This window comes from Oryx dammah, unplaced genomic scaffold (genome assembly GCF_014754425.2).
Source record: "Oryx dammah isolate SB20612 unplaced genomic scaffold, SCBI_Odam_1.1 HiC_scaffold_10, whole genome shotgun sequence".
In the NCBI taxonomy this organism is placed as follows: Eukaryota; Metazoa; Chordata; class Mammalia; order Artiodactyla; family Bovidae; genus Oryx; species Oryx dammah.
The window spans coordinates 19,028,656-19,054,794 of NW_024070194.1; the positions used below are offsets into that span (position 1 = coordinate 19,028,656).

General features: G+C 45.8%; 1 protein-coding gene across 4 annotated transcripts; it reads left to right on the forward strand.

Annotated features, from left to right (window-relative positions):
• Positions 1-332: 332 nt before the first annotated feature.
• On the forward strand, positions 333-26,064 carry GSS (glutathione synthetase). Of its 4 annotated transcripts, XR_005722276.1 has the most exons (14): positions 333-420; positions 3,179-3,313; positions 9,714-9,859; positions 12,872-12,947; positions 13,255-13,394; positions 14,090-14,206; positions 17,712-17,792; positions 17,894-17,971; positions 19,513-19,579; positions 22,216-22,410; positions 22,889-22,970; positions 23,057-23,240; positions 24,422-24,611; positions 25,485-26,064. XR_005722276.1 is itself a non-coding variant. In XM_040247474.1 (13 exons), the coding sequence occupies exons 2-13, from the start codon at positions 3,185-3,187 to the stop codon at positions 25,606-25,608; spliced, it is 1,425 nt and encodes a 474-aa protein (XP_040103408.1). In that variant the 5' UTR covers positions 333-420; positions 3,179-3,184; the 3' UTR covers positions 25,609-26,064. The 4 variants fall into 4 exon arrangements, 2 of the variants coding, with proteins under 2 accessions (XP_040103408.1, XP_040103409.1); XR_005722277.1 differs by lacking the exon at positions 25,485-26,064 and having other exon boundaries at positions 23,057-23,213; positions 24,422-24,510; XM_040247474.1 differs by lacking the exon at positions 23,057-23,240.
• The last annotated feature ends 75 nt before the right edge of the window (positions 26,065-26,139 follow it).

The following is a 26,139-nucleotide window of genomic DNA, read 5'->3' on the forward strand; positions in this document are numbered from 1 at the left end:
CCTGGGTTCCAACACTGGTTCAGCCTTCAGCGTGCTATGGGGACCCTGCGCGGGTCTCTGTCTCTCTCTGGCCTCTATGACCACTCCTACCACCATCAACTGTGTGTCCCCTAGGTAGTGACTGTCCCATTTTGGCCACCGGGTTCCTCCATCTTGCATCGGACATCGCCAGCTCTGACGCCCTACGTGCTCTGCACTCCCCTCCTTCCCAAGGTCCCATCCCCCTGGGTCCAGCCACGGACTGTCCCCTCCCAGACGCCGTCCAGCTCCGCACGTACCGGCCTCCTTCCCCGCCCTGCACTTTAAGCCCCGCCGGGTCGGTCCGCGCAAACGCGTTGGGTCTCCTCGAGGCCCCGCCCCCTGAAGCTCGGGTTAAGGCGTCGGAGGCCGGAGTAAGGAACGCGGCTGGACTACGGAAGAGTAGGTTGGGGCACAGCAACGGCGGCCCGCAAGGGTCATGTTTCTTCGGGAGGAAGGACACGAGGGAGGGGTCTGGTCAGCGATCGGAACCCCGGTGGCCGGGAGATGTTGCCGCTCACACCCATGGCAGGGACCTGGAAACTGGTGTCCAGTGAGGGGGTGGGGCTGGTGCTTCTTGATTCCAGATTCCCCAGATCTGACTCCAGATCGGGCTGGTGTCGGGGACTCGATGCCGGTGAGACTAGAGCCGGAGTTGTTGGGGGTTTTTGTTTTTGTTTTCTTTAAACACAACAGAAGGGGAAACGATTAGAACCAAACTTTGCCCCGACTCAGAGCAAGCGGGCCCAGGAGGTAGGGCAAGCCTGGGCAAGAGATCGTGTTGTTGGCCCCGGCTTCCCGCAAGCATTGACCTGGCCCTTGGCTTAAAGTCCGACCGGGTTTTCTTGCTGGCGTGTTAAAGCTTTTGGTGATCGGGCTCCAGCTTGTCATTCATTCACCATTCATTCATTTGACATTCATCGAATTGAGTAGTAGGCGCTGGAGCTAGAGAAGTGATCAAGACCCCTATTCCTTACCGAACAGGGGAATAGGGACAGCTTCTGAAACTTAAGTCGTGAACGCTGGTCGGGAGGGGTGAGGATTGTCCCAAAGAAACAAATGCCAAGGCCTGGAAGCGGGAGAGAAGCTGGTGTGTCCTGAAGATACATCACTCTGAACCTGTTCAGTGCTTAGGGGAGAGATGGCGGTATTCGAAATTAGGCTGCCAACAGTGGAGGTGGAGAGAAATCAAGGAGTTCAGAGTACAATATAGTTAGAATCCACAGGATTTGGGCAGAAAGGGTGTAGACAAGAAGTATATACAAGGCTTAGGTGCCTGGGGAAAGACTACCCAATCCATTACTCTGGCCTGAGAATTCCATGAACTGTATAGTCCATGGCATTGCAAAGAGTCCAATGCAACTGAGTGACTTTCACTTTGGGTGCCTGGGTGGGGTTCATCAAGAGCAGGAGCAGATTTATGGGCAGACAATACATTCTATTCTGGTTCTATGGAGACTGTCAGTAAGCAGTTGGATATTCTTCTATGAAGGTCAGGAAAAGCACTATAGTGAAGTTACAGATTTGACGTCATCAGCAAAACAAAGCCACAAGAAGGGTTGAGACTGTAGAATGAGAAAGGGCCCGATCAGTATTTTTCATAGTAATTATTTTTGTCTTATCTTTCTTCGCATCCTCAGTCCGGGTCCTGGCATTAAATGCCAGTCAGTGTTTACCAGCTAAACAAAAGGCCAACAGCAGGCAAAGACGTTGGAATCCCAGAGCTGTGAAGAGATGGGGGCTACTGGAGGGTTCCATTGCTCTCAAGTCAGAGTCACAGGTGCTAGTCTTGGCTTTGCCACAAGGCTGCTGGGTTACCTCTGACAAGTAGTCTCACTGTAAAATGGGTACAACCAGAAAAGAAGCTCCCACATATAAAACTCCAAACACTGCTAAGTCACTGCACAGATTTTATTTTTTGTTTAATCGACACAGTGTCCTTATTTATAAAAGAAGTAATTATCATGGCTTCAAACCCATCTGAGTGACCCCGGAGTTGCGTTCTCTACTATGACTGCCCTTGTCTGTGTCTCACCTGAGAGGACCCTTTTGAAATCACATGCCCATTCTTTCACTTCATTGTGCTGAGGCCCACAGACTTTCATGATTTGTTTAGCACCAGTTCTGTCATGGGGAGTGGGGGATGGAGCCGAATATGATGGAGATCATTCTCCAGCTCTCTTCCTGTGACCACTGAGCTGAGCAGCCATGTTCTGTCCACAATTTTTCTTTCAGATCTTCTTAAACCCCTGGGGCCTGCTGCAAAGTCAGTGTCAGAGTGTGAGTTGGTTCACCCGGTGTGTCTCTGGCAGCCAGTGGGACTCCTATTACACTGGGAACTTGGGTTTCAGTTATTCCTATCCTGCTAATATGACTTCTCAGAAATGTTTTCTGTGTTTGGTTCTGCGATGATAGATGTCCATACAAGGAATGTCATCATTTCCTTCTAGTGATTTTGCCTCTGGTTAGTATGAGGGAGGGGTTCACTTTATTTGCATTTAATAGTATTCCTCAGAGGGCTCCTTTCCCCGACTCTTGCATAATTTATTTGAAACCTGCCTACATGGGTTGTTGGAGCTAGAAAGGGAATTAACAATATGTTGCAGTGGTTCCCATTCCAGGAATATTTATTTTAAAAAGAGAGCTTCAGCTCTTCCCTCCACTCAGACCTCTTGAATCAGAATCTCTAGCAGGGCCTAGGATCTGTATTCTTTTCCAAAGAATACTCTGCAGAGTATCCAGCCGGTTTGGAAACCATGGTCTAGTTCAGACCCTTATTTCACAGATAGAGAACCTGCAGTTCTGGGAAGAGAAAGAACTTGTCCCAGTCATATATGACATTAGCGCCTCTCTCTCCAATGAAAAGCATTGGGCTGGGAGTTCAGAGACCTGGGTTCAAGTCCAGGTTTTGCTAGTCATTATCTTGAGCAAGTCACTTCATCTCTCTGAGCCTCCGCTTCCTTACTGGGAAAATAATGCTGTCATTGTATTAGGACTCAAAAGAGAGACTGTCAATGGAAACGCTTCGTCAGACTTTCCATTTTGCGCTCATGGAAGTCGTTAAGAGCTGCCAGCCAGGGTTCTCTTCCCTGTACCACACTGCCAGTTGCTGGGCCCCAGGCCATCTGTCACTAAGCCCTCCTCTCTCCTTCTGTTGCAGGTTGGGATGGCCACCAGCTGGGGGAGCCTCTTGCAGGATGAACAGCAGCTGGAGGAGCTAGCAAGGCAGGCTGTGGACCGGGCCCTGGCTGAGGGTGTGTTGCTGAGGACCTCACAGGCACCCAGCTCCTCGCATGTAAGCCTCTGACCCCTCTTCTCAGCATTGACCACACAGCTTAGATCCTACAAGGCCCCTGCTAGGCTGGAGACAGTTCCTTTGGACTTAAAGCCCACATCTCGTTTGCTTTATTTTTTTTCCAGTAGCTTAAATTTATCTCTATAAGAGATAAATTTATCTTATCTTAATTTATCTTAATTTTATCTCTTAAATTTATCTCTATCTCTATAAAATTTATCTCTAAAGTTATCTCTGTAATATTAAAAAGCATCATGCTTTAAGTTGAGTAATCAACTTTAAGTCTAAAGAGCTTAAACTGTGACTTAGGCAAGTTACTTAGCCTCTCTCAGCTACAGTTTCTTCAAATATAAAAAAGAGATAATAATGGGGCCTACCTTATGGAGTTGGTAAGAGAATTAGAAGATAATTCACATGAAGCACCTTATCCAGTAAACTTATTTTTTAAGATCCCCTAATCATACTAGTAAAGTAATGCTCAAAATTCTCCAAGCCAGACTTCAGCAATACGTGAACCGTGAACTCCCTGATGTTCAACCTGGTTTTAGAAAAGGCAGAGGAACCAGAGATCAAATTGCCAACATCCGCTGGATCATGGAAAAGCAAGAAAGTTCCAGAAGAACATCTATTTCTGCTTTATTGACTATGCCAAAGCCTTTGACTGTGTGGATCACAATAAACTGTGGAAAATTCTGAAAGAGATGGGAATACCAGACCACCTCACCTGCCTCTTGAGAAATCTGTATGCAGGTCAGGAAGCAACAGTTAGAACTGGACATGGAACAACAGACTGGTTCCAAATAGGAAAAGGAGTACGTCAAGGCTGTATATTGTCACCCTGCTTATTTAACTTATATGCAGAGTACATCATGAGAAACGCTGGACTGGAAGAAACACAAGCTGGAATCAAGATTGCCGGGAGAAATATCAATAACCTCAGATATGCAGATGACACCACCCTTATGGCAGAAAGTGAAGAGGAGCTAAAAAGCCTCTTGATGAAAGTGAAAGAGGAGAGTGAAAAAGTTGGCTTAAAGCTCAACATTCAGAAAACGAAGATCATGGCATCTGGTCCCATCACTTCATGGGAAATAGATGGGGAAACAATAGAAACAGTGTCAGACTTTATTTTTTTAGGGCTCCAAAATCATTGCAGATGGTGACTGCAGCCATGAAATTAAAAGACGCTTACTCCTTGGAAGAAAAGTTATGACCAACCTAGATAGTATATTGGAGAAGGCAATGGCACCCCACTCCAGTACTCCTGCCTGGAAAATCTCATGGACGGAGGAGCCTGGTGTGCTGCAGTACATGGGGTAGCTAAGAGTTGGACATGACTGAGCAACTTCACTTTCACTTTTCACTTTCATGTATTGGAGAAGGAAATGGCAACCCCCTCCAATGTTCTTGCCTGGAGAATCCCAGGGTTGGCGGAGCCTGGTGGGCTGCATAGTCCAGTCTATGGGGTCGCATAGAGTCAGACACGACTGGAGCGACTTAGTAGCAGCAGCAGCAGCAGATAGTATATTCAAAAGCAGAGACATTACGTTGCCGACTAAGGTCCGCCTAGTCAAGGCTATGGTTTTTCCTGTGGTCATGTATGGATGTGAGAGTTGGACTGTGAAGAAGGCTGAGCACCAAAGAATTGATGCGTTTGAACTGTGGTGTTGGAGAAGACTCTTGAGAGTCCCTTGGACTGCAAGGAGATCCAACCAGTCCATTCTGAAGGAGATCAACCCTGGGATTTCTTTGGAAGGTATGATGCAAAAGCTGAAGCTCCAGTACTTTGGCCACCTCATGCGAAGAGTTGACTCATTGGAAAAGACTCTGATGCTGGGAGATTGGGGGCAGGAGGAGAAGGGGACGACCCAGGATGAGATGGCTGGATGGCATCATGGACTTGATGGACGTGAGTCTGAGTGAACTCCGGGAGATGGTGATGGACAGGGAGGCCTGGCGTGCTGCAATTCATGGGGTCGCAAAGAGTCGGACACGACTGAGCAACTGAACTGAACTGAACTGAACTGAATCATACTACCATCCCTGTAATTGGTTTGTGGTATATCCTTCCAGGTTTTTCTCTGTGCATTTATATACATATATAAGTATATAAAGAGGGGCTTCCCAGGTGGCACTAGTGGTAAAGAACCCGCCTGCCAATCCTGGAGACATAGAAGATGCAAGTTCGATCCCTGGATTGGGAAGATTCCCCTGGAGGAGAGCATGGGAACCCCCTCTAGTATTCTTGCCTGGAGAATCCCGTGGACAGTCAATAGTGTCACAAAGAGATGGACACAACTAAGGAGACTTAGCATGCACATATAAAAGTAAATACAGTTGACCATTGAACAAGACAAGGATTAGAGGTATCTGCCCTCTGCACAGTTGAAGATCTATGGGTAACTTACAGTCTGCCCACCATATACATGGTTCCTCTGTATCAGAGGTTCAGCATCCACGGATTCAACCAAACTTAGATCATGTAGTACTGTAATATTTACTGTGGAAAAAAATTATGTATCAGTGGACTTGTGCAATTCAAACCCATTGTTGTTCACGGGTCAACTATATATAGTTTTTAAGAAACAAGCTGGATCAAGTATATTATTCTATGAGGTATATGTTTGTTTTTCATTTAACAATCTGCCTTAGAACTCTTTCCAACTCCCTTCATTCATAGTATTCCAAGTGTGAATGGATCACAGTTTAACTTTATGGATGGCTATTTTGGTGATTTCTCATGTTTTATGATTACAGAAAGCCCTACGGGGAACAATCCCATGCATGCCTGTTTGGGCACCTGTATGAATGTTTCTCTAGGGTTGATACATAAAAGTAGAACTGCTTATTCTAAACCACATCTCAAAACAAAACAAATCTCATCCCTTTAAAAAGAATTTGTTTTGTGACCAGGTAAGACATTTTCATGGTTTGAAACTCAGAAGGTGCAAGAGTTTACAGTTCAGTCCTCCCTTCCACATTCCCTAACCACCCAGTTCTCCTGCTCTAAAGGCAACCCATGTTTCAGCATTCTTGTTTATTCTTTGTTACCTTTCTCTTAGCAAGAAAATATGTATATATTCCTTTTTCCCATTTTTTTACACAAAGAAGTTTGTTAGACAAGCTCTTCTGTGGCTTAACACATACCTTATAATTATTCCCATTAGTGGCTAAAAAGCTGCCACCGTCTTTTTTTTTTTTACCAAGCCTCATCTCTTTTGTCTCTCTGTGCCCAGAACCTAGTTAAGGGCCTGGTGGAGGGTCCAAACTTAATAACTGGTTTGAGGCCCAAGTGAATGAGAATGACTGTCACCTAAGGCAGACTGATACTGTAAAAGTTCTGCCTCTGGCTTTAGGATTATAATTCTCTTTGAATTGGTGTTTTAATTCCCATCCGATATATAGCCAGGAGTAGAATTGCTTGATCATACAGTAGTTCCATTTTCAGCTTTCTATACTTGGCTGAAACAATTTACATTCCCACCAACAGTGTTTGAGGGTTTGTTTTTCTCCACAACCTCTCCAAAATTTGTTATTTTAGTCTTTTTGATGATAGCCATCTGACAGGTGTGAAGTGATATCTCATTGTAGTTTTGATTTGCATTTCTCTCATTAGTGATCTTGAGCATCTTTTCATGTACTTGTTAGCCATCTGTATGTCTTCTTTGGAGAAATGTCTATTCAGGTCTTCTGCCCATTTTTTGATTGGTTGTTTGGTTTTTGATATTTAGCTGTATGAGCTGTTTGTAAATTTTAGATATTAACCCCTTGTCAGTCATATCATTTACAAATATTTTCTCCCTTTGTGTTTCTCCCTTTTCATTTTGTCTTATGTCAAAAGTGTTCCACCTATGTTCCCTTCTAGGAGTTTTCTTTTGTCTTTTTTTTAAAATAATTTTTAAAATTTATGGCTGGGCTGGGTCTTTATTGGTACACAGTGGTTTTCTGTAGTTTCAGAGAGTGGGAGTGACTCTTTGTTGCAGGCCCTAGAGCACACAGATTTCAGTCGTTGTGGCACACAGGCTTAGTTGCTCAGCAGCATGTGGAATCTTCCTGGACCAAGGATCAAACCCATGTCCTCTGCGTTGGCAGGCAGATTCTTACCCACTGCAACACCTGGGAAGTCCTCTTCTAGGAATTTTACGGTTTCAGGGCTTATATTTAGGTCTTTAAACCATTTTGAGTTTATTTTTGAATATGGTCTGAGGGAATGGTCTAATCTCATTGTTTTACATTTAGCTATCCAGTTTTCCCAGTACCATTTATTGTAGAAACCATCTTTACCCACTGTGTATTCCTACTTCCTTTGCTGTAGATTAACTGATCATAGGTGCATGGGTTTATTTCTGGGCTCTCTATTTCTGTTCCATTGATCAATATGTCTGTTTGTCTGCCTGTACCACACTGTTTTGATTACTCTAGCTTTGTAGTATAGTCTGAAGTCTGAGAGAATTATACCTCTAACTTTGTTCTTTTATTTTCAGGGTTGCTTTGCAATTCAGGGTCTTTTATGGTTCCATATAAATTTGGGGATTATTAGTTCTAGTTCTGTGAAAAATATAATGGTTGTTTTGATAGGAATTAGTTGCTTTGGATAGTTGGCCATTTTAACAATATTAATACTTCCAATCTAAGAGGCTGGGATATCTTTCCATTTCTTTGAATCATCTTCTATTTCCTTCATTAGTGTTTCTAGAATGTATATTCTTGGACGTTTATTGAAGCATCTATTTGTAATGGAGGGGAAGAGAAGGAAACCACCTTGATGTTCATACTAGAAGGCTGCTGCTAAGCTGCTAAGTCACTTCAGTCGTGTCCGACTCTGTGCGACCCCATAGACGGCAGCCCACCAGGCTCTCCCATCCCTGGGATTCCCCAGGCAAGAACACTGGAGTGGGTTGCCAGTTCCTTCTCCAATGCAGGAAAGTGAAAGTGAAGTCGCTCAGTCGTGTCTGACATTTCACAACCCCATGGACTGCAGCCTACCAGGCTCCTCTGTCCATGGGATTTTCCAGGCAAGAGTACTGGAGTGGGGTGCCATTGCCTTCTCCATACTAGAAGGCTAGATTCACTAAATTATGGTATATACAAAAATTGAATACTATACAGCCACTGAAAATAATGAAAGTATTCTATTTGAATGTATTTGGAAATGTCTCTGAAATATTTATAAAGCAAAGGACACAACAATGTACATATTATATGCTTTTGTGTGTGTTAAAAAGAGAAAATATGTATGTATACATACACATTAGTCTAGAAGGGTATGTGAGACACTAGTATATAATTTTTCATGGGGTGGCAAAGAATCAGACATGACTGAGCATGCACGCATGATCATGAGTGCATGAGTATATCATGGGGAGTAGAACTGGGTCACTGGGGACAGGGTGAGAGTGAGACACGCTTTTCACTGTGTCTTTTGAATTTATATTATGTGTTTGTATTATCTATTCAAAATAATAATATTTTTAAAATAAATTTATAAATGGCAACTTCAAACCCCATTAACTTATACTACCATAATGACAAACATACTAACTCGGAGGTTAGACTCAGTAATGCTTCATAGTGCAATATAAGCACAAAGTCGTCATATAAGCCACAAAGTCATTTTCTTTTTCCCAAGTTCTAGTTCATTTGTCGTTGGAAATCTCAGAATGTATTATCCCCTTCTAAAAATAGTATTCTAGGTGGTATTTGGGTTTCCCGACTCTGCCAAAGTCCAGAGAACTCAGAATGTAGCTGAATGAATTCCAGGCCTGGCAACCTGGGTCACCATCTCCAACACTAGGGGGAAACCACCCCTGACTTCTCTGGGGGCCAGAGTCCACTTCTGCTACAGCAGTACCTGCGGGACTCTCTCTCTCCCTCAATCAGAAGGCAAGGGTACTGGCTTGGATGTGAACCCTCCAGAAGTGTGTGTGTGTGTGTGTGTGTAAACCATCATGGTTCAAATCCCAGTTTCACTTAATAGCCTTAATATCATTTTGGTCATTTTACTTAACCTCTCTGAGACTTAGTTCCCTTATCTGTTTAGTAGGTATAGATAATAATAGTATCTTTCTCAAAAGGTTAAATGATGAATCCACGTAAAGTATTTAAAACAGTACTGAGCATACAGTCAATGTGCAATATTTTTTTGGCTTATTTGTCTAGACTTTGTAATTTTTTATCTGTTTACATTAAAAAAAAATCAGAAGTAATTGGTCAAAAACATTCTAGAAGTTCCCTTAATACCCACTCCTCATCCTGTTCTCCCTCCCTTCCCAGAGGTAACCAGTATTCTGCAGTTTGTGTGTTTTCAGTAATATGGGGACACTTTCCATGGGGTTATGTTTGCAGGAAGACAACACACTCACAGGCATTCTACCCATGCCTACTCTCTCTCCTTGATCAGGTGGTGAGCTATGCTCCGTTCACACTTTTCCCTTCACGGGTCCCGAGTGCCCTGCTGGAGCAGGCCTATGCTGTGCAGGTAGACTTCAACCTCCTGGTGGATGCGGTCAGCCAAAATGCTGTCTTTCTGGAGCAGACTCTCTCCAGGTACGGAGGCGGGTGTGTGGGGGGTGGGCAGGAGATGCTAGAGCTGAGGGACTGGAAGACTGGGACTCATGAGGTATTACCCGAGCAAGTGACTTTGTGGTGGGGGACAGGTACTCCCCAAGAGAAAGAAAAATTAATAGAATAGAAGTCAGGAGAGCTGGCTTCTAACCCTGGCTCTACCACTTGCTTATATGGCCTCAAACAAGTCCCTTTCTTTCTCTGGGCCTCAATTTCTTCATCTGTAAAATGGGAAAGTGAAAGTGAAAGTTGCTTAGCCATTTCCGACTCTTTGTGACCCCATTGACTATACAGTCCATGGAATTCTCTAGGCCAGAATACTGGAGTGGATAGCCTATCCCTTCTCCAGCAGATCTTCCCAACCCAGGAATTGAACCAGGGTCTCCTGTGTTGCAGGCAGATTCTTTACCAACTGAGCTATAAGGGAGGTTGGCCTAAATCTAAGATCCATTCCAACGCTGACATTCTGTGATTCTCTGACCCGTGACCTGCCCCCTGCTTTGAGGACTGAAATTTCCTTTTGGAATTAGAGAAGGTCAGGGCTCCCCAGGTGGCGCTAGTGGTAAAGATCCTGCCTGCCAATGCAGACTCCGGTTTGGTCCCTGGGTTGGGAAGATCCCCTGGAGGAGGACACGGCTACCCAGTCCAGTATTCTTGCCTGGAGAAGCCCATGGACAGAGGAGCCTGGCGGGCTGCGGTCCATAGGGTCGCAGAGTCAGATGTAACTTAGCATGTATGCATGCAGCCTGGTTTTAGAGAAATTGAGGGCAGGAGGGGTTATTGGGTTTAAAGTCAGATTTTTTACTCATCTTAAGTAGTGGCTCTTTCTTGTCACCTCAGGCCTCTCATTCTGGATGAGATGGGGTGCATACTAAGCCACGCCCAGTTCATGAGGATACAGAACCCCTGAAATGGCTCATTCCATCCACCCCTCTTTGTCTCTTCTCCCTTAACTTCTTTTTTCCCTTGAGGCCCTGGGGCAATGGATATTTATTTTAGAATGAAATTAGAATTAGATATTTGTGTGTGTGTAGATAGAGAATACACATATATATACGCACATAAATATAATTGCATGTCTGATTAATTTATCAAAATATTTATTTTGTTAAACACAAAATCTTTTAAAAATGTGCAATTTGGTGTGATGGTAAATAGGAGAAGGGTTCATAATGGTTAGAAGTTTGGAAACCATTAAAGTGAAGTGAAATGAAAGTCGCTCAGTCGTGTCCAACTCCTTGCGACCCCGTGGAATAGTCCATGGAATTCTCCAGGCCAGAATACTGGAGTAGGTAGCCTTTCCCTTCTCCCCCTGGATCTCAACCCAGGAATCGAACCAGGGTCTCCTGCATGGCAGGCAGATTCTTTAGCAGCTGAGCTTTACCAGGGAAGGCCCTGGAAACCATTGACTTGGAGCTAAAAATCCACTGAATCATGAGTATACAAACTTCTCCAGTACATTTTCCTTGGGTCTTTCTCGGGATAGGCCCGGATTTTGTACCCGTGACTGGATTGTGGAGAAGTATGAGCAGCCTGATTTTTGACCTTTATCCCAAAGCTGCAGTTACATGTGAGACTTTCCCTATAGCCCAACTCTGCAACCCCTGCCTTTGTTATTACCTTCTCCTCCAAAATACACACAACCCTAGCTTATAAGGGAGAAAAGGCCAGGATCACAGCTGGAATAGCAGCCTAGGCCCTGGGGTTGAAGGGGAGCATCTCTTAAAAAAGAGTAAACATGTCTCAATTTTGCTAGAGGCAGAAGCCCAGCTGGTGTCTCTCCTCCTTACCAGGGGCTGGGAGACCCCATGAGAGAGCTGATGGGGAGCGGAGGAACTTCAGGGCAGGCCTGAGCTCCATAGGCTCAGTGGGGACCCTGTAGCAAGGTGAGCCTGAGAGTCAGGCTTGAGCAGATAAGCAGAGACTCATGCCTGAATCTCGAGAGGCAACAAGTTACTTACCTGTGGGTGTCTCTTCCTAAGGCTCCAGAAAACCATACTAATGGGTTCTATTATGTCCCATGTCACAGCAGCACGCTTGTCCATGAGCGTGAGCCAACACAGACATGTCAAACAGGAGAGATGACACTCACCATTACACAAATAAAATGGAACATTATAACTGTAGGCAGCACTATACAGGAGAGGTCCACAGTGCTCTGGGAGTGCATACCAGGATATCTGACCCAGATGTGGAAGGCTTCCTATGAGGACTCATTGAAGGAAAAAATGAGGATATTTAGCTAGAATCAGTAAAATCTTTTGAGGCACCAGGCATAACTGCTGCCTTCTAATCTGAGGCTGCCAAGCAAGAGGCGGATAGGACTTGTCCTGGGAGATATCAGAATATAGGGGAAGCTATAGAGAGTTAATGTTAGGTCACCTAGAAAGCTTACCAACTACATAATGGTCATGGCATATGCTAGTTTTGAATTCTTGGGGCCACACCCTATGTTCAGTTCTATACATGTAATATCTCATTTACTCTTCACTATAACTCTATGTTAAGCTTCCCAGGTAGGCCAGTGGTAAAGAATCCACCTGCCGATGCAGGAGATGTGAGTTCGATCCCTGGGGTGGAAGATTTCCTAGAGGAGGAAATGGCAACCCACTCCAGTATTCTTACCTGGAGAATGCCATGGACAGAGGACCCTGGGGGGCTCCAGTCCACGGGGTCATAAAAGTCGGATGTGACTTAGCAACTAAACAGCAGCGCTATGTTATAAATTTATATTTCTCTTCCTTTTCCAGATGACCAAACTGAAACATAGAGGTGAAGCGACTATCTGAGGTTGCCTAGTAGTGAGTGGGAGAGCTGGGATTTGAACCCAGGTCATCTGGCTCTAGAGCTGGGTTCTAAACTACCATTCTCTATTGGGTTGGTGTGGGTATTCAAGTTTGGGCCAGTAGACCTAGAGAGGATTCAGGAAATAGTGGAAATCCTTGGCCTTTAATGTCCCATGTAGCCTACAAAATACCCTGCTTCCTCTTCCAGCACCATCAAAAGGGACAGCTTTACTGCTCGTCTCTTTGATATCCACAAGCAAGTCCTAAAAGAAGGCATTGCCCAGGTAACCATTCTCCATTCACCCTGGTCTGAGATGAGACTTGCCCTTCCCATTTCTCTCTCTCTCTTTTTACCAGAAAAATTTGGCCTAGTCACTGAGCTCATGGGAATCTGCCTCGCATTGGTCCCCATGGAGTTTATACATTAGTGGCCAATCCTGGGATGACCAGAGGAATGATTCCACTGGGTGTGGGAGTGTCAGCTGGCCCCTCTAATCTCTGCGTACAATTCACGGTACCTTTTGGCTCTGTGGCTAGGCCCTCGGGGTCAGCCCCTGGGAAAATGTCCTAAGCCTTCAGTTTTTTCCCTAGACCGTGTTCCTGGGCTTGAATCGCTCAGACTACATGTTCCAGTGCAATCCAGATGGCACCGCAGCCCTGAAACAGATTGAAATCAACACCATCTCTGCCAGCTTTGGAGGCCTAGCCTCCCGGACCCCAGCTGTGCATCGGTGAGTCCCTTGGGTAGTCCTGGGCACACAGGTGAGGTGTCAGCCTGATGAGCCTACAATCACAGGTGGGGCAGGGATCTCCAATGCTGACTGTGCCCTCCTGGGCCTTGGGTCCTGTGTTTCCACTTCATAACACGGTTTCCACTTGTAATTAGGTCTTGGTATGTCAGAGAGAGAAGGGACTTTGTGATTCATCTCATCCTGCCCCCTCTTTGTGTAAGTCACTGTTCCAGGCAGAAGGAACAGTATCTGTGAGGGCCCTGAGGTAAGAAAGACCTGAAAGGAGGTCAGAGTCTAAGGCAGAGAGGGAACAGGGGCTTCCCTTTTGAAGGCTGGACCCTAGTAGCGTCCACATCTAGTCAGTAGTAATGCTCTAGGATTCTGTGATTCCACACAGTCTGTAGCAGGATTCCAGACAGCATGGAGGGCTCAGGGAAAGGGGCTTCAGTTTACTGGGAGGCTGGTGTGGAGTGGAAACACAGGGTCTCAGGGCTCCTCTGGTGTGTACACCAGCTGCCAGGCTTAGGGCAGCCCAGCACATTCCAGCCTGAGGTGGATCCTCCGAGGGCATCACGGTAGGATGTTTCTTAGTGCTCAGCTGATTCTCAAAGTAATCTTCCAGTAAGTGTCTATGAGTCATAAGCTGAAGAGTCTTCAAGGTCCATCCAATTGCTAAGACATCTCTCTTTCAACAGACACGTTCTCAGTGTCCTGGGTAAGACCAAAGAAGCTGCCAAGATCCTCTCCAATAATCCCAGCAAGGGACTGGCCATGGGGATTGCCAAAGCCTGGGAGCTCTACGGCTCAGCCAAGTAAGGGAAAGAAGTGGCAACAGAATCTTGCTTTAGATTCAGCATTCATGGATACAGTAACTTCTTTGCCTGACATCATTAGGAAATGAGGGAATTTTTCTTGAAATAGAAGCTTATACTTTGGCATGTCAAAATTATTTTACTGGAGTTTTGGTCTTCTTAAGTAAGAGGTGATATAATTTAATCTTTGATGATACTTTAATCTTTTCTTGTTGGCTCCAGGTTATTCATTATAACTGTCACCGATTGCATCTTGATGTAATGCAAAGCTGCTGCTTAGAGTGAGAGATGTGAGAGGCTGTTTGCCTGCGCTAATAACCCAGCTATTAGGCTTTAAGCTCTTATTCATTATCTTCATGGTTTTTCTGTCTGTCTCCCCAATAACAGCTCTTACTTCTTACTGCTGTCATTGGGCTTGAATTTAGAATCCTCCACTCCCATTGTTATACCTCCTTTTTGATTTGTTATAGTTTGAGAAAGAAATTGATCTGTTATGTTTGAGGGCCTCTTTAATGAGTAAATGCATGAGCTTTGATTTAGGGGTTTTATAATGTCTGTTTTAACTGTTCAGAGGCATTTTTTGCTTCCTTCTTATTTCTCACCTGTGTTCCAGATGTGTAAAGATGCTAGGTAAGTGACTTCTGGATGAACGTGCAGCCACTGTACTAACAATCACTGCAGTGTTAACATAGCATTATCAGTTAACCCTTAATGAGCAGCCACTAGTACCACACTCTGTGCTAAGCATTTCATATACAGGATCTCAGTGAATCCTCATTTCAAACACTCTGAGGTAGATACTATTCATCTCCCCCACTTTAAAGATGAGGAAACTGAGGTTTAGAGACATGAAGTAAATTGTTCAAGGTCAAGTGGTGAAGTTGGCGGTAGGGCCTTGAGTCCATCTCCCTCTAGAACCTGCATTCTTCATCACTTTATTGCCTTCAAGAGAGCCTCCCTGGGCTTGTTAAGCTTCACGGAGACTCAAGAAACCTCAGACTCTGAGCATTTGGAAGTCATCAGACGAATGTTTTGTCAAGTAGAACTCTTGGCTAGGTTATATTTTAAGAGTGAAGCCAAGAGATGGGTCAGCTAGGAAACAGCTGATAAACAAATGCTGCAGGGGATTTCTCTATCCACGCTGTGAATAATGTAGAGAGAAAAGACTTGTGTACTCAGAATTAGGCGCTGGTAATTAGGAGGTGTGGGGTCCCTGAGCTAAGAGTGGATACCCTCATTTTGAGAGTCAACTAGGTACTTCTGCTGATCCAAATACGACCTTTGCTAAAGTCTGTTCTTTTCCTTGAACATCAGTTTCCTCACTTTTAAAGTGGAGGTAATAATAATAATACCTAAAAGGATGGTACTGAGAATTAAGTGAAACCATAGATTTGAAAAATGCTTTTAAAAACACTCATTGAGGGTCATTATGTAGTACTTTCAATAATAACAATAGTAATAATAACTATCATTTAAAGAGTTCTAGTTTTACTATACAGAAGAGCGAACTGAGGGCTCAGAGAGGTTGCAATGACTTACCCAAAGTCACACAGCTAGTAAGTTTAGAATTCGTATTTATCTGCCTCTAAAGCCTGTGATCTCTCTGTTACACTGTTCTTCTTTTAAGAGGAATGGCCCCATAAGACAGACTGAAAGACTGAGGTGCAAGCATTTGTAGAGCAGATGAATTTTTGTCAATTATCTCATACTTTTTAAAAAGAATTTTAAAAAATTAAGCCTGGAAAATGAATTGTGATTTCAATTTAGACATTTATTTGAACACTTTCAAAATACAATGTCTGTGGTTAGAATGAGTAGGGATAAGAAGAGATGATTCTTAATATAAAGGTTGGCAACTATGACCTGTTTATCTCTCTTACCTATAAATGGAGAAATCAGGACCCAAGGGAAGAAACTGACTTATCCAAGGGTGTACCATAGGTCCCTGGCGGGACTGGGAGTTAGGGTGCCCACTCCCAGTCAGCAAGCTCCTGCCACTTCACCTTCCTTAGCTGAACACTCTCCCAGGCCTGCTGCCAGCAGACTATCAGAACTAAAGGCAGGAAGAGGTAGAATGTTTTCCGAGTCTGAGTCCAATTATTTGGTAGCGGGCAGGCTGACTTCATTAACCAGAGCATGCTGTTCCACTTTAACCTACAGCTTCCCTCCTCCGCCTCTTCTTGGAGATGGGCCAGCCTGGGCCAACTGCCACATTCCCACCCATGAGCAGAGCAGATCAGGCTACAAAGTTAAGAACAAGGTCATTGGCCCTCAGGACTCTTCAGGCAAGATGGCTTCTGAAAGCACTTAGCTTGTCTCTCAGACACCCAACTCAAAGCCAAGACTCAGCTTAATATCAGGTCTGAAGTCAAGAGATTTCAGGCCGACTAGGAGAGGGGTCATAGCAGGAAATGTGTTTTAGCTAAGTGGAGAAGAGTTAGGCAAAGTGTAGCCCAAGAGGTTTAGCTGAGGAAGAGAGAACCAGAGACAGACAGACAAGAGGCCAAGTACAGTAGGTCAGAAATCCACATTTAGAATCCTAAGCCAAGTCTGCCTACTCTTCAAGAGTCTTAGCAAGAAGCCTTGGGCAAAGAGCAGTATAGCTACAGCAAAAATGGAGTTTGGTACTGCTAAGCATTGGCCCTAAGAGAGTCTGGCTGGGAACTTGACCTGTCTTTGATAACTGAAAATAGCTTGATTGGTAATCAAACCGACAGTTCTTTGGCAGTAGCATTTCCCTGAGTCCTTGAGCTCTTGTTCTTTTAAGAAAAATGTGGATAAGCAGAAAGGAAGAGGCCAGGTAAGCCCCAGTGATCCTGTTAATACTGTGGGACCAAACATGGCCCCATGTGCGACACAGAAATGTTGGGAGGCCCCAGGAAATAAGGCCTTATTCATAATTTGCTCTTTAGAGTTTCTATAGGATTCTGCTGAGCTATTCTAGTGTTTTATTCAAGAACCACACATTGTTTTATTATATGTTTCACAATCTAGTAATAGGGTTTGTCTTATTATATGTTTCACAATCTAATAATAGGGTCATTAAGCCCCAAACCCCATTATTCTCTTACAAAATATTCTTCTGAAGTTCCATGGACAGAGGAGCCTGGTGGGCTATAGCCCATGGGGTCACAAGAGTCAGACATGACTTAGCTACTAAACAACAACTCTTACCTCTTTACTCTTCCAGAAGATTTTAGAATCATTATGTTAAATTCTAAGAAAAAGTCCTCTTGGGTTTTTGAGATGTTTTTAAATCTAAATTTTAATTTACACAGAAAATTGACATTATTACATCTGCCTACTGGCGAAGGAGCAAAGAGATCTCCATTTTTTCATGTTTTCTACTTTCAGGAAATAATGTGTTGTGTAGCCTCAGGTATCTGTGCCTGAGGCAGTCCTGAGATGAGAGAACGTCTTCTCTTTCAGGGAAGCTGTGTTCTCATTCTCAGTGCTGAAGGGGGTGGGATGGGGTCACCTGGGGCCACAAGTGTTCTTTCCTCAGTGCTCAGGTGCTCCTGATTGCTCAAGAGAAGGAAAGGAACATATTTGACCAGCGTGCCATAGAGAATGAGCTACTGGCCAGGTAAGTAAAGGAGGGGAGACCTGCATGTGTGGCCCCTGGGTTGCGGAGAGCCAGTCAGAGCAGAGAAGGCAGTCTCTCTAACCCTTGCCCTTCTTTCTCAGGAATATCCATGTAATCCGACGAAGGTTCGAAGATGTCTCTGAAAAAGGGTCTCTAGACCAAGACCGAAGACTATTTATGTAAGTGTCCAAGGAGCATTCCCAAGGATCCAGTAGAGGGCTGATTTGGGAAACTCATCCTGCTGCCCTCTTCCCCTAAATGACCCTTTCTTCTGGGAGATGTGATGGCTTGCTTCCTTCTCTCTGAATTTTAGGGTGAACACTGCAAATGTCCCACCATCCCAGGCGGTTTTGGAGAAGCCTAGTTCTGCTTCTGGAGGGTTGTATCAGAACTATTGACATTCTCGATAACCTTGTTTTTCATATGCCTTTGGGCTCCTCAAAGTTTTCTTGCCCTTCTTGACTAATCACGTTGGACATGGGCAATTGGGTTGGGCGGTCAAGGAGGAAGAGGAGTAGCCAGCTCATTCTTTGATTGGTTCTGGGAGTTGCTTCTCTGAGGTCACAGGCAAGACTTCAAGGGGGCTGGATTTGTGCCCCAAGCCAGGCTCCATGCTTCCCGTTATGGGCCGCCACCAGGTGATTTGACTTTATATTTTTAATTTTTTAAAGATTGACATTTATTTTATTGTTAGCTGAGTTGGGTCTTTTGTTGCTGCTCACAGGCTTTCTCTAACTGCAGCAAGTGGGGGCTGCTATTCATTGCTGTGCTCAGGCTTCTCACTGCAGTGGGTTCTCTTACGGTAGAGCATGGGCTCTATGGTGTGTGTGTAAGATCTTCCTGGACCAGGGATTGAAACCCTGTTCCCTGCATCGGCAGGCAGATTCTTAACCACTAGACCACAAGAGAAGTCCACCAGGTGACTTTAGTATTAATATCACATATTTAGACCTGGAAATTTGTGATTCTTAAAATTAAAAACCTCTTGGCATTTCACAATACCACTATTTTCTTTTCTTTTTTCTTCTTCCTTTTTTTTTTTTTTTTGACCATGCCATGCAGCTGGAATGATTTTAGTTCCCTGACCAGAGATCGAATCCCAGGCCCTTGTCAGTGAGAACACCAAGTCCTAGCCACAGGGCTGCCAGGGAATTCACACTTAACTGTTTTCAAAATGTGCTTTTATCTTAACAAAGTCATTAATTTACTTTCCAGATATATCAAACAATATCACATAAAGAAAAGTGGAAGAAGTTCCAAAATACAGTCTGTGGCTTAACTAGATTCATATTTTGCATCTGCCCACCCTCACCCCGCTACCATTTAAAAAAACATCAGCCTGGTTTCAGCTACTTTAAGCGGTGTAAATACAAGTGTCTTTTGCTAGCAATATGATTCTGCTGCTCAGTAATTTTGAGCCCACTTTTTCAAAGTTTACCTTATTTGATTCTGGTCACCTTCTTTTTTTTTTCCCCTGAAGCCTCCCTAGAATGACTCTAGATCTGGAACTATTGGAGAGCATTTCCCCTTCCAGTTTTTAGTGGAAGCACTGATGGTGTGGGTGTTTACTTCATGCTTCCAGTGAATCCCTGTTCAGGCCACCCCCATGGACTGACTTTCAAAGAAGTCAGAGGTGTTTTGATGCAGCCAGAAGCAGACTGAACCACTGAACACATCAGTTTTTGTTTAACACAGCAGCTTTCTCCATCCTGTCTTCTAGGGACGGCCGGGAGGTTGCTGTGGTTTACTTCCGGGATGGCTACATGCCAGGCCATTACAGCTTACAGGTTGGTGCTTTCCATTAGCCCACTCTCTGCCTCCTGGGACCCACCATTGTTCCTCAGAGATTCCACACAAGGACTGTAACAACCTGGGTTTTTCCTTGGGCCCTGGCTTCAGTTCTTCCTCCCGGAACTTCCTCTCCTCCCACAAGCTCTTTGCTACCTCTCACTCCCTAAACACACACACTGTCTGCCAGAATCTAAATCCTCGCAAATCCACAATGCTTCAGCCATTCACCTTAGTTTCTAGGGTTATGCTGGTAAAATGTAACCATAATCTCTCTGGGGAGACACGCCCTTATTTATAGCATTTGCTGATTTCTGTTGTAACTACTGCCATCATGACCAATTTCAAAGCTACCCAACTTAACATCTCTGAACAGAATTGGGAAGAGATGGGCACAATCAGCTCTCACTAGCCAATGCAAACCAGTTTCACTGCACCAGTGACCAGTTCCTTCTTGCCAGCTCTTTTTTCTCTTTTATCTGCATCCAAAAGTTTTTATCTGCTGTCCATTCATACTAAGGACACTAATGATATCACCTTAGCTTACTATCTTACCATGTAGTTTCAAAATTGCATTCCATATCTACTGTTTCATTTAATCCTTACACTGCATGAGGTGTATAATTATCCCCATTATATAGATGGAAAAACTAAGATTTGTAAGGACTTATCGAAGGTCCCACAGGGAGCTCCCCGTCCTTCTGACTCTCAGTCCAGTGTCATTCCTAGCATATCATTCTCTTCCTCCTGCCCCTGATCCACAGCATGGAGAAGCTAATAGGAAGCCCTTCTTTCAGTTGGGAGAAGGTAAAGGAGAAAATAAGTTAGAAAAAACCATGAGCAGTAGTCTGGGGATCCTGAGCGTTTGACTCCACCTTTGGGTGACCATGGGCAGGATCCTATGTCTTTCTGGGCTCAGTTTCTGTAAACTGAGGGGACTATACTAGAAAACTGAGGAAGGTCCTTCCAGATCTATAATTCTTTGAGTGTAAGATCCTCTCTGAGGCCTAGCCTATACAGGGAGCAGCTCCACAGAGGTGGCAGCTCTATAGAAGGCCCTTTCCTCTAGAAAGTGGTTAGTGGTAGGAGCTTGCTGAGAGAAACTGTCTATTGGGAAAAATGGATCCAGGTTCTAGGATAAGGGGCTTGAGGGAAAGGGCCAAAGAAAACTTTATTTAGAGTTAATAGGAAGGAAATTAATGCACAAGGAGAACATTTTTAGGGAACTGAGAAGCTCAGACCGGGTTTAGACATGGAGACAAATCTTCTAGGCTTAGTGACTTGCTAGGAGAGGGTGAGCAAGCCCCCCTGCTCATCTCTGAGTTTTGCTTTCCCTCCTTTCCACAATGGGGTTCTTTCCTAGGTTTATCTCCGACATGCAGGGTACCTTTAGCTCTACCCAGAACACTAGCTCAGTTGTTAGGTGTCTGCGGTTATTGATGAAGACCAGGCAGAGGTGCTGCAGGTGAACATCAGAGGAAGGACATCACGTGTCGGGGTGAGAATGGCATGGGGTGGTGGTGTTGCTCCTTTGGCTTTGGCCCTGATCCTGCTGTGGGCAGTTTGTTGTGGTCTGGAGTCAGGGACAGACTGTCCCTCTGGTGCCCTAGAAGAGAGGCTAGACTGGGGGAGTGGGGCATGGTCCTCTGACGTTTCCCTGCCTCTCATACCCTGAACTCCTGGCCCACCAGACTGTTCATCCTGCGATTATTCACCTGCAGACCTTTGCTCATATTACTTTGTTAACCTGAGTGCCTCTTCCCTGTTGAGTCTCACCTGTCACTCTCCCTGTTCTGTCAGATTTCCCCTCTTAATATTAAACAACAATATATTTACTGAGCACCTGCAAAGCTTCAGGCATTGTGTTAAACACTGGGGATACAACAGGAAATGAGAGCCAGACAAGAGTCCAGTTCTTGTGGAGCTCACAGTGTGCTCGGGGGGATGGTCATCAGAAAGTAAACAAAAGTAGAAAAAGTTTTTGTTTTTGTTTTTTTTCCCTAGCTGGGGGAAACAATAGAGAATTATGGAGAAATGACATTAAATAGGGTGCTTTGAGAAGGTGACTTTGAGCCAAGACTTAAGGATGAAAAGGATCTAACCATCCATTAGAAAAGCCCAAATGACAAGAATCCCAGGCAGAGGGAAATGCAGCAAATGCAGGCCCTGAGGTAGATATGACATTTGTGTCTAAGAACTGACAGACCTGTGTGGCTGGAAGGTGGGAGTGGGGTGAAGGGATGGCCTGGAATGCAGTTGAGAAGGAGACGAGCAGTATATCCTTACAGGATCCCCTTACAGGAGAAGAACAGCAGTTTGTATTTTATTTGTAGTGCAATAGGAATCTGAGCTCATAAACATGTGTCTCCTTCCCCTTTCAAACCTCCTCATCCACTGTTCACCGTTTCACCTTTTGTCATTTCCCCTTTTAGTTACAGTCATGTGTCCTCGTGCTAGGTTGTGAGCTCCCCAAGGGCAAGAATTCTGCATGTTAGGAGGAGGCCATACCTGCCTCACAAGTGTGTTACAAGGGCCCTGGGAGGTGATGCGTGTGAGGATACCTGGCACCTGATGGATGCTCATTAAAGGGCAGCAAAGTCAAAGTAGAGTTCCATTTGGTTTCTTCACTCCACAGAACTGGGAAGCACGCCTGCTCCTCGAGAGGTCATGTGCTGTCAAGTGCCCGGACATTGCCACCCAGCTGGCCGGGACCAAGAAAGTGCAGCAGGAGCTGAGCAGAGCGGGCGTGCTGGAGTCCTTGCTCCCCGGGCAGCCCGAGGCTGTGGCCCGCCTCCGCGCCACCTTTGCTGGCCTCTACTCACTAGACCTGGTGCGTGGACAGCCCACTTCTCCCAGCTCAGGCTTCCTCAGTACTGGGGACCCAGAGCCCAATGTGCTGGGGAGGCTGGAGCTGGCACTGGGCTGGACTTGAGTCAGTGATGCTCTGAGGTCCCCTGGAATCCTGGAAAGTGGGGCTGGAATCCATTGTAGGCTCCCTCAGCAAAGAGGGAAATGGGGATGCTAACCAGGGAATGGGGCTGAGGTAGACAGCAAGAACTGAGGAGTATCTGTACCTGTGTTTCAGGCCTCGGGCTACTCCTGAACTGTTGCCAGAGAAAGCTGGTACTCCCTGCTACAGGGGGGTCCACTGGGGTTGTCTTGTCCAGATAGTAGCATCCAGCCTAACGGGCTTTATGGCCCTTTCTCTTCCTGCTCTTCCTCTAATGCTGCTCTGCACAACCAGCAGGACCTTGGCTCTGTGCTCTTCGGCCTAAGATGCTAGTGACTACTCTCTTGCCTCCTACCAGGGTGAAGAAGGGGACCAGGCTATCACCAAGGCCATTGCTGCCCCTAGCTGCTTCGTGCTAAAGCCTCAGAGAGAGGGTGGAGGTAGGTGGTGCCCCCTTCTCAGGGCTGCTCAGTGAAGGCGGTTGCAGGAGGTCACCAGTGCTGACCTGCACTTGCTGTGGGCACAGTTCCAGGCTCCAGGGGACACGAGAGGAACTGACCCAGGTGCCCCACCTTGGACAGTGTCACGGGAGACCCTGTGATCACGTGCTGTGGAGCACAAGAGAATGTGTGAGGCAAACGTGATGACCTCTACACTACAGAAACGCCCAAGCACCACGGAATGTGATTAACCAGCACTGGAGGGTGTGGGCAAGTATAGTCTGAGGTGCCCGTGGGAGCGCAGGAGGGGGCATATCAGGAGGTTGGATACCTTCCTGCCTGGTTTGAACTCTTTGAGGGCAGGGATCATATCTGCCTCATGGATCCAGAAATTTTTTTTTTTTTTTTGATCTTGGCCTTAAGGGTTGGGTAGGCATTTCACAGGTAGAAAAGGGAAGAGCATTGCATACAGAAGGAGCAACCTCAGGCAAAGGCTTCCATTGGTCCATGGAAGTGTGGTATGTTTGGAGATTAATAAGTTAACTGCTGAGGCTGGAGTGCAGTGTGGGAGGTCGGAGAGGGAATGATTTGGTTTGGAAAAGATGGCTTGGGACCTGATTATAAAGGATGTTGAATATACGTAGGAAATTGGGCTTGATCCTGTGGGTGGTGGGAAACCATTAGCAAGTTTAAAGGAGGGGAGGGACACATGGATCCATGTTTCAGCCATGGGAGAGTACACGGGGAGACATTGGTGGTGGGGGGACCGGAGAGGAGGCTGGTATAGCTGTCCAGAAGAGCAATGCAGAAGGCTGGGCCAGAGCTTGTGACAGTGTGGAGTACAGACTGAAGAGACACGTCTGAGTCAGTGACCGGTAATGGACAGGGAGATCAGCGACTCGGGAATGCCTTTCACTTGATTGGGTGCAGGACGGCCCAGGAGGAGCAGACCCAGGCAGAAGTAATGAGTTCTGTTCAGACATGCTGAGTTGAATTTGGTAGCCCCTGGGATATCTGTGATGTTTAGAGCAGGGAGCTTTAGCTAAAGATTTGGGAGTTAACAAGTTATAGGCTATAGATGAAGCCTTGGAAGAGATCTCCCTGAAAATAGAGTGCGTACACGGAGGAGAGAACAAGGGTAGAGGAATGATTCCTTGGAAACCCCAACATTTAAGAGGGGCAGGAGCCAGTCAGGGAGGCTGAGAAGGAACAGCCATAGTCAGGTAAGAGGAGAACCAGGGCAGGATGGTATGGTGGGAGGTGTGTCCACTTTTGTAAGAGCTCTCCTGTTAAGGTGACATTTTCCTCCTTGGAGAACAAGCCTGCCCTGGGTTCACTGAACTGCTGTCAGGAACTGACCCTCTTGACCTACCCACATGGCCCGAAAAGTGGGAGTACAGGGTAGAGAAGGTGGGCAGAGGGTCCAGGGTGACTGCTTAGTGAAATTGCAGGTAACAACCTATATGGGGAGGAGATGGTACAAGCCTTGGAGCGGCTGAAGGACAGTGAAGAGAGAGCCTCCTACATCCTCATGGAGAAGATTGAACCTGAACCTTTTAGGAATTGTCTACTACGACCCAGCAGCCCTGCCCGAGTGGTCCAATGCATTTCAGAGCTGGGCATCTTCGGGGTCTATGTCAGGTGAGCCAAGCAACATGTTTCCTTATGTAGTAAATGAGGCCAAGCACCTAAGATCTGCCTACCTCACAAGGCTATCAAATGAAGTCCAGATAACAAGTGCTTTGCAACTATAAAGGAAATTCCAAATGATATCAAGATGGCTAACAATATAACCCTGGACTAGGAGACCCCAGGGAAGAAAAGTTTAGGTCCAGTCCCAGGGCACCTGGGATGCTGGGGAAAGGTGCGATGGGCCAGCTAGAGGATAAACAGTGGCTTTGAAAAGCTGAGTGGCCCCTGAGCTTGGACTTGAGTACTAATGAATCAGGAAGAAGACAACTGGGGAATTTGTAAGGAACAGTTTCTGGTCCCTCATTACCACTTCCTGCTACTCACTCCAAGATCAGAGCAAGGAAGGAATACCAGATCCTACCGTGCTCCCCACCAGAGCCTGCCCTCTCTATAATCTTCCCCTCCAACCATTCCACTTAGAGCATCTCTGCCTGCCAATTCCTCCCTGCCCCCTACTGCCATCTTGAGAGAGAGGTAGAGAAGGAAATTTAGAGCTACAGAAGATGAAATGTGAGCCTAGCATCATGCTAAATGCTTTTCTGATTTTCTTTAAACCTTGTCACCATCTTAAAAAGTGAGAGGTATTATCTCTGTTTTAAATTGAGGAAATTGGTATTTAGAAAGGCTGAGTAACTTGTTTCAAAGGCGGAGCTAATAATATCCACGCTAGGATGCAAACCCAAATCTGACTCAGAAATCCGAGTGCTTTCTCAGGTGTAGTCAGTCACCCATGTACTGCTCAGCCAGGACCAAGGAAGGACTTGGGTTTGAGGGCTGAGTCCAGGTGATGGAGTTGTGTGTCTCCTGCCCCCGTTTCTATAGGGAGGGAAAGACACTTGTGATGAACAAGCACGTGGGACATCTGCTTCGAACCAAAGCCACTGAGCACGCAGATGGCGGTGTGGCGGCTGGAGTGGCAGTCCTAGACAACCCGTACCCTGTGTGAGGGCACAGCCGGGCCTGCCCGACTGCACTGCAAAGACCTTCCATCCTTTGTCCGGTCATTCCTCGCCTGCCCTCCTGAGGGGCTGCCCTCCCCTTACCTTGTGAAGGCTGGTCTCTTCTAGAGATTTCCAGGGTCTTCATGGAAGGGCAGATGCTGGGTACCTTCCCCCCTCTCCCTACGCCCCCTCAGCCCCAGCTTTCCCTTCTGAGAACCAGAAAAGCTGTGTTTCCCTTAGGTGCAATCTAGAGGCCCCTAAATCCTCAGGGTGTGGATACAGCTGAAAGGAAGCTGATTTGAGGTCAGGGTCCATAACCTTGCCACCTTCCTGTTAGCCCCTTGTCAGCCTTTCCAGCAGGTTCTGGACCTAGGCTAAGACTGAGGGGTAGGAGGAAAAGGGTAGGGGCACAGCCTTTCCTCACCTCTGCCTTAAATAAAACTACTTGGCTGATTCTGTGATTCCTTTGTTTGTACACTTAGGGGAGGGAGAAGCTATAATCCTAGTCAGCCCACTTCAGATAGATTGGACCAGGG

Excerpts from the sequence above, each read along its gene's own strand:
- GSS (XM_040247474.1), top strand. The coding sequence starts at position 3,185 with ATGGCCACCAGCTGGGGGAGCCTCTTGCAGGATGAACAGCAGCTGGAG. Across the intron at positions 3,314-9,713 it reads AGGCACCCAGCTCCTCGCAT|GTGGTGAGCTATGCTCCGTT; the intron begins GTAAGCCTCTGA and ends CTCCTTGATCAG. Across the intron at positions 22,411-22,888 it reads GCCTCTACTCACTAGACCTG|GGTGAAGAAGGGGACCAGGC; the intron begins GTGCGTGGACAG and ends GCCTCCTACCAG.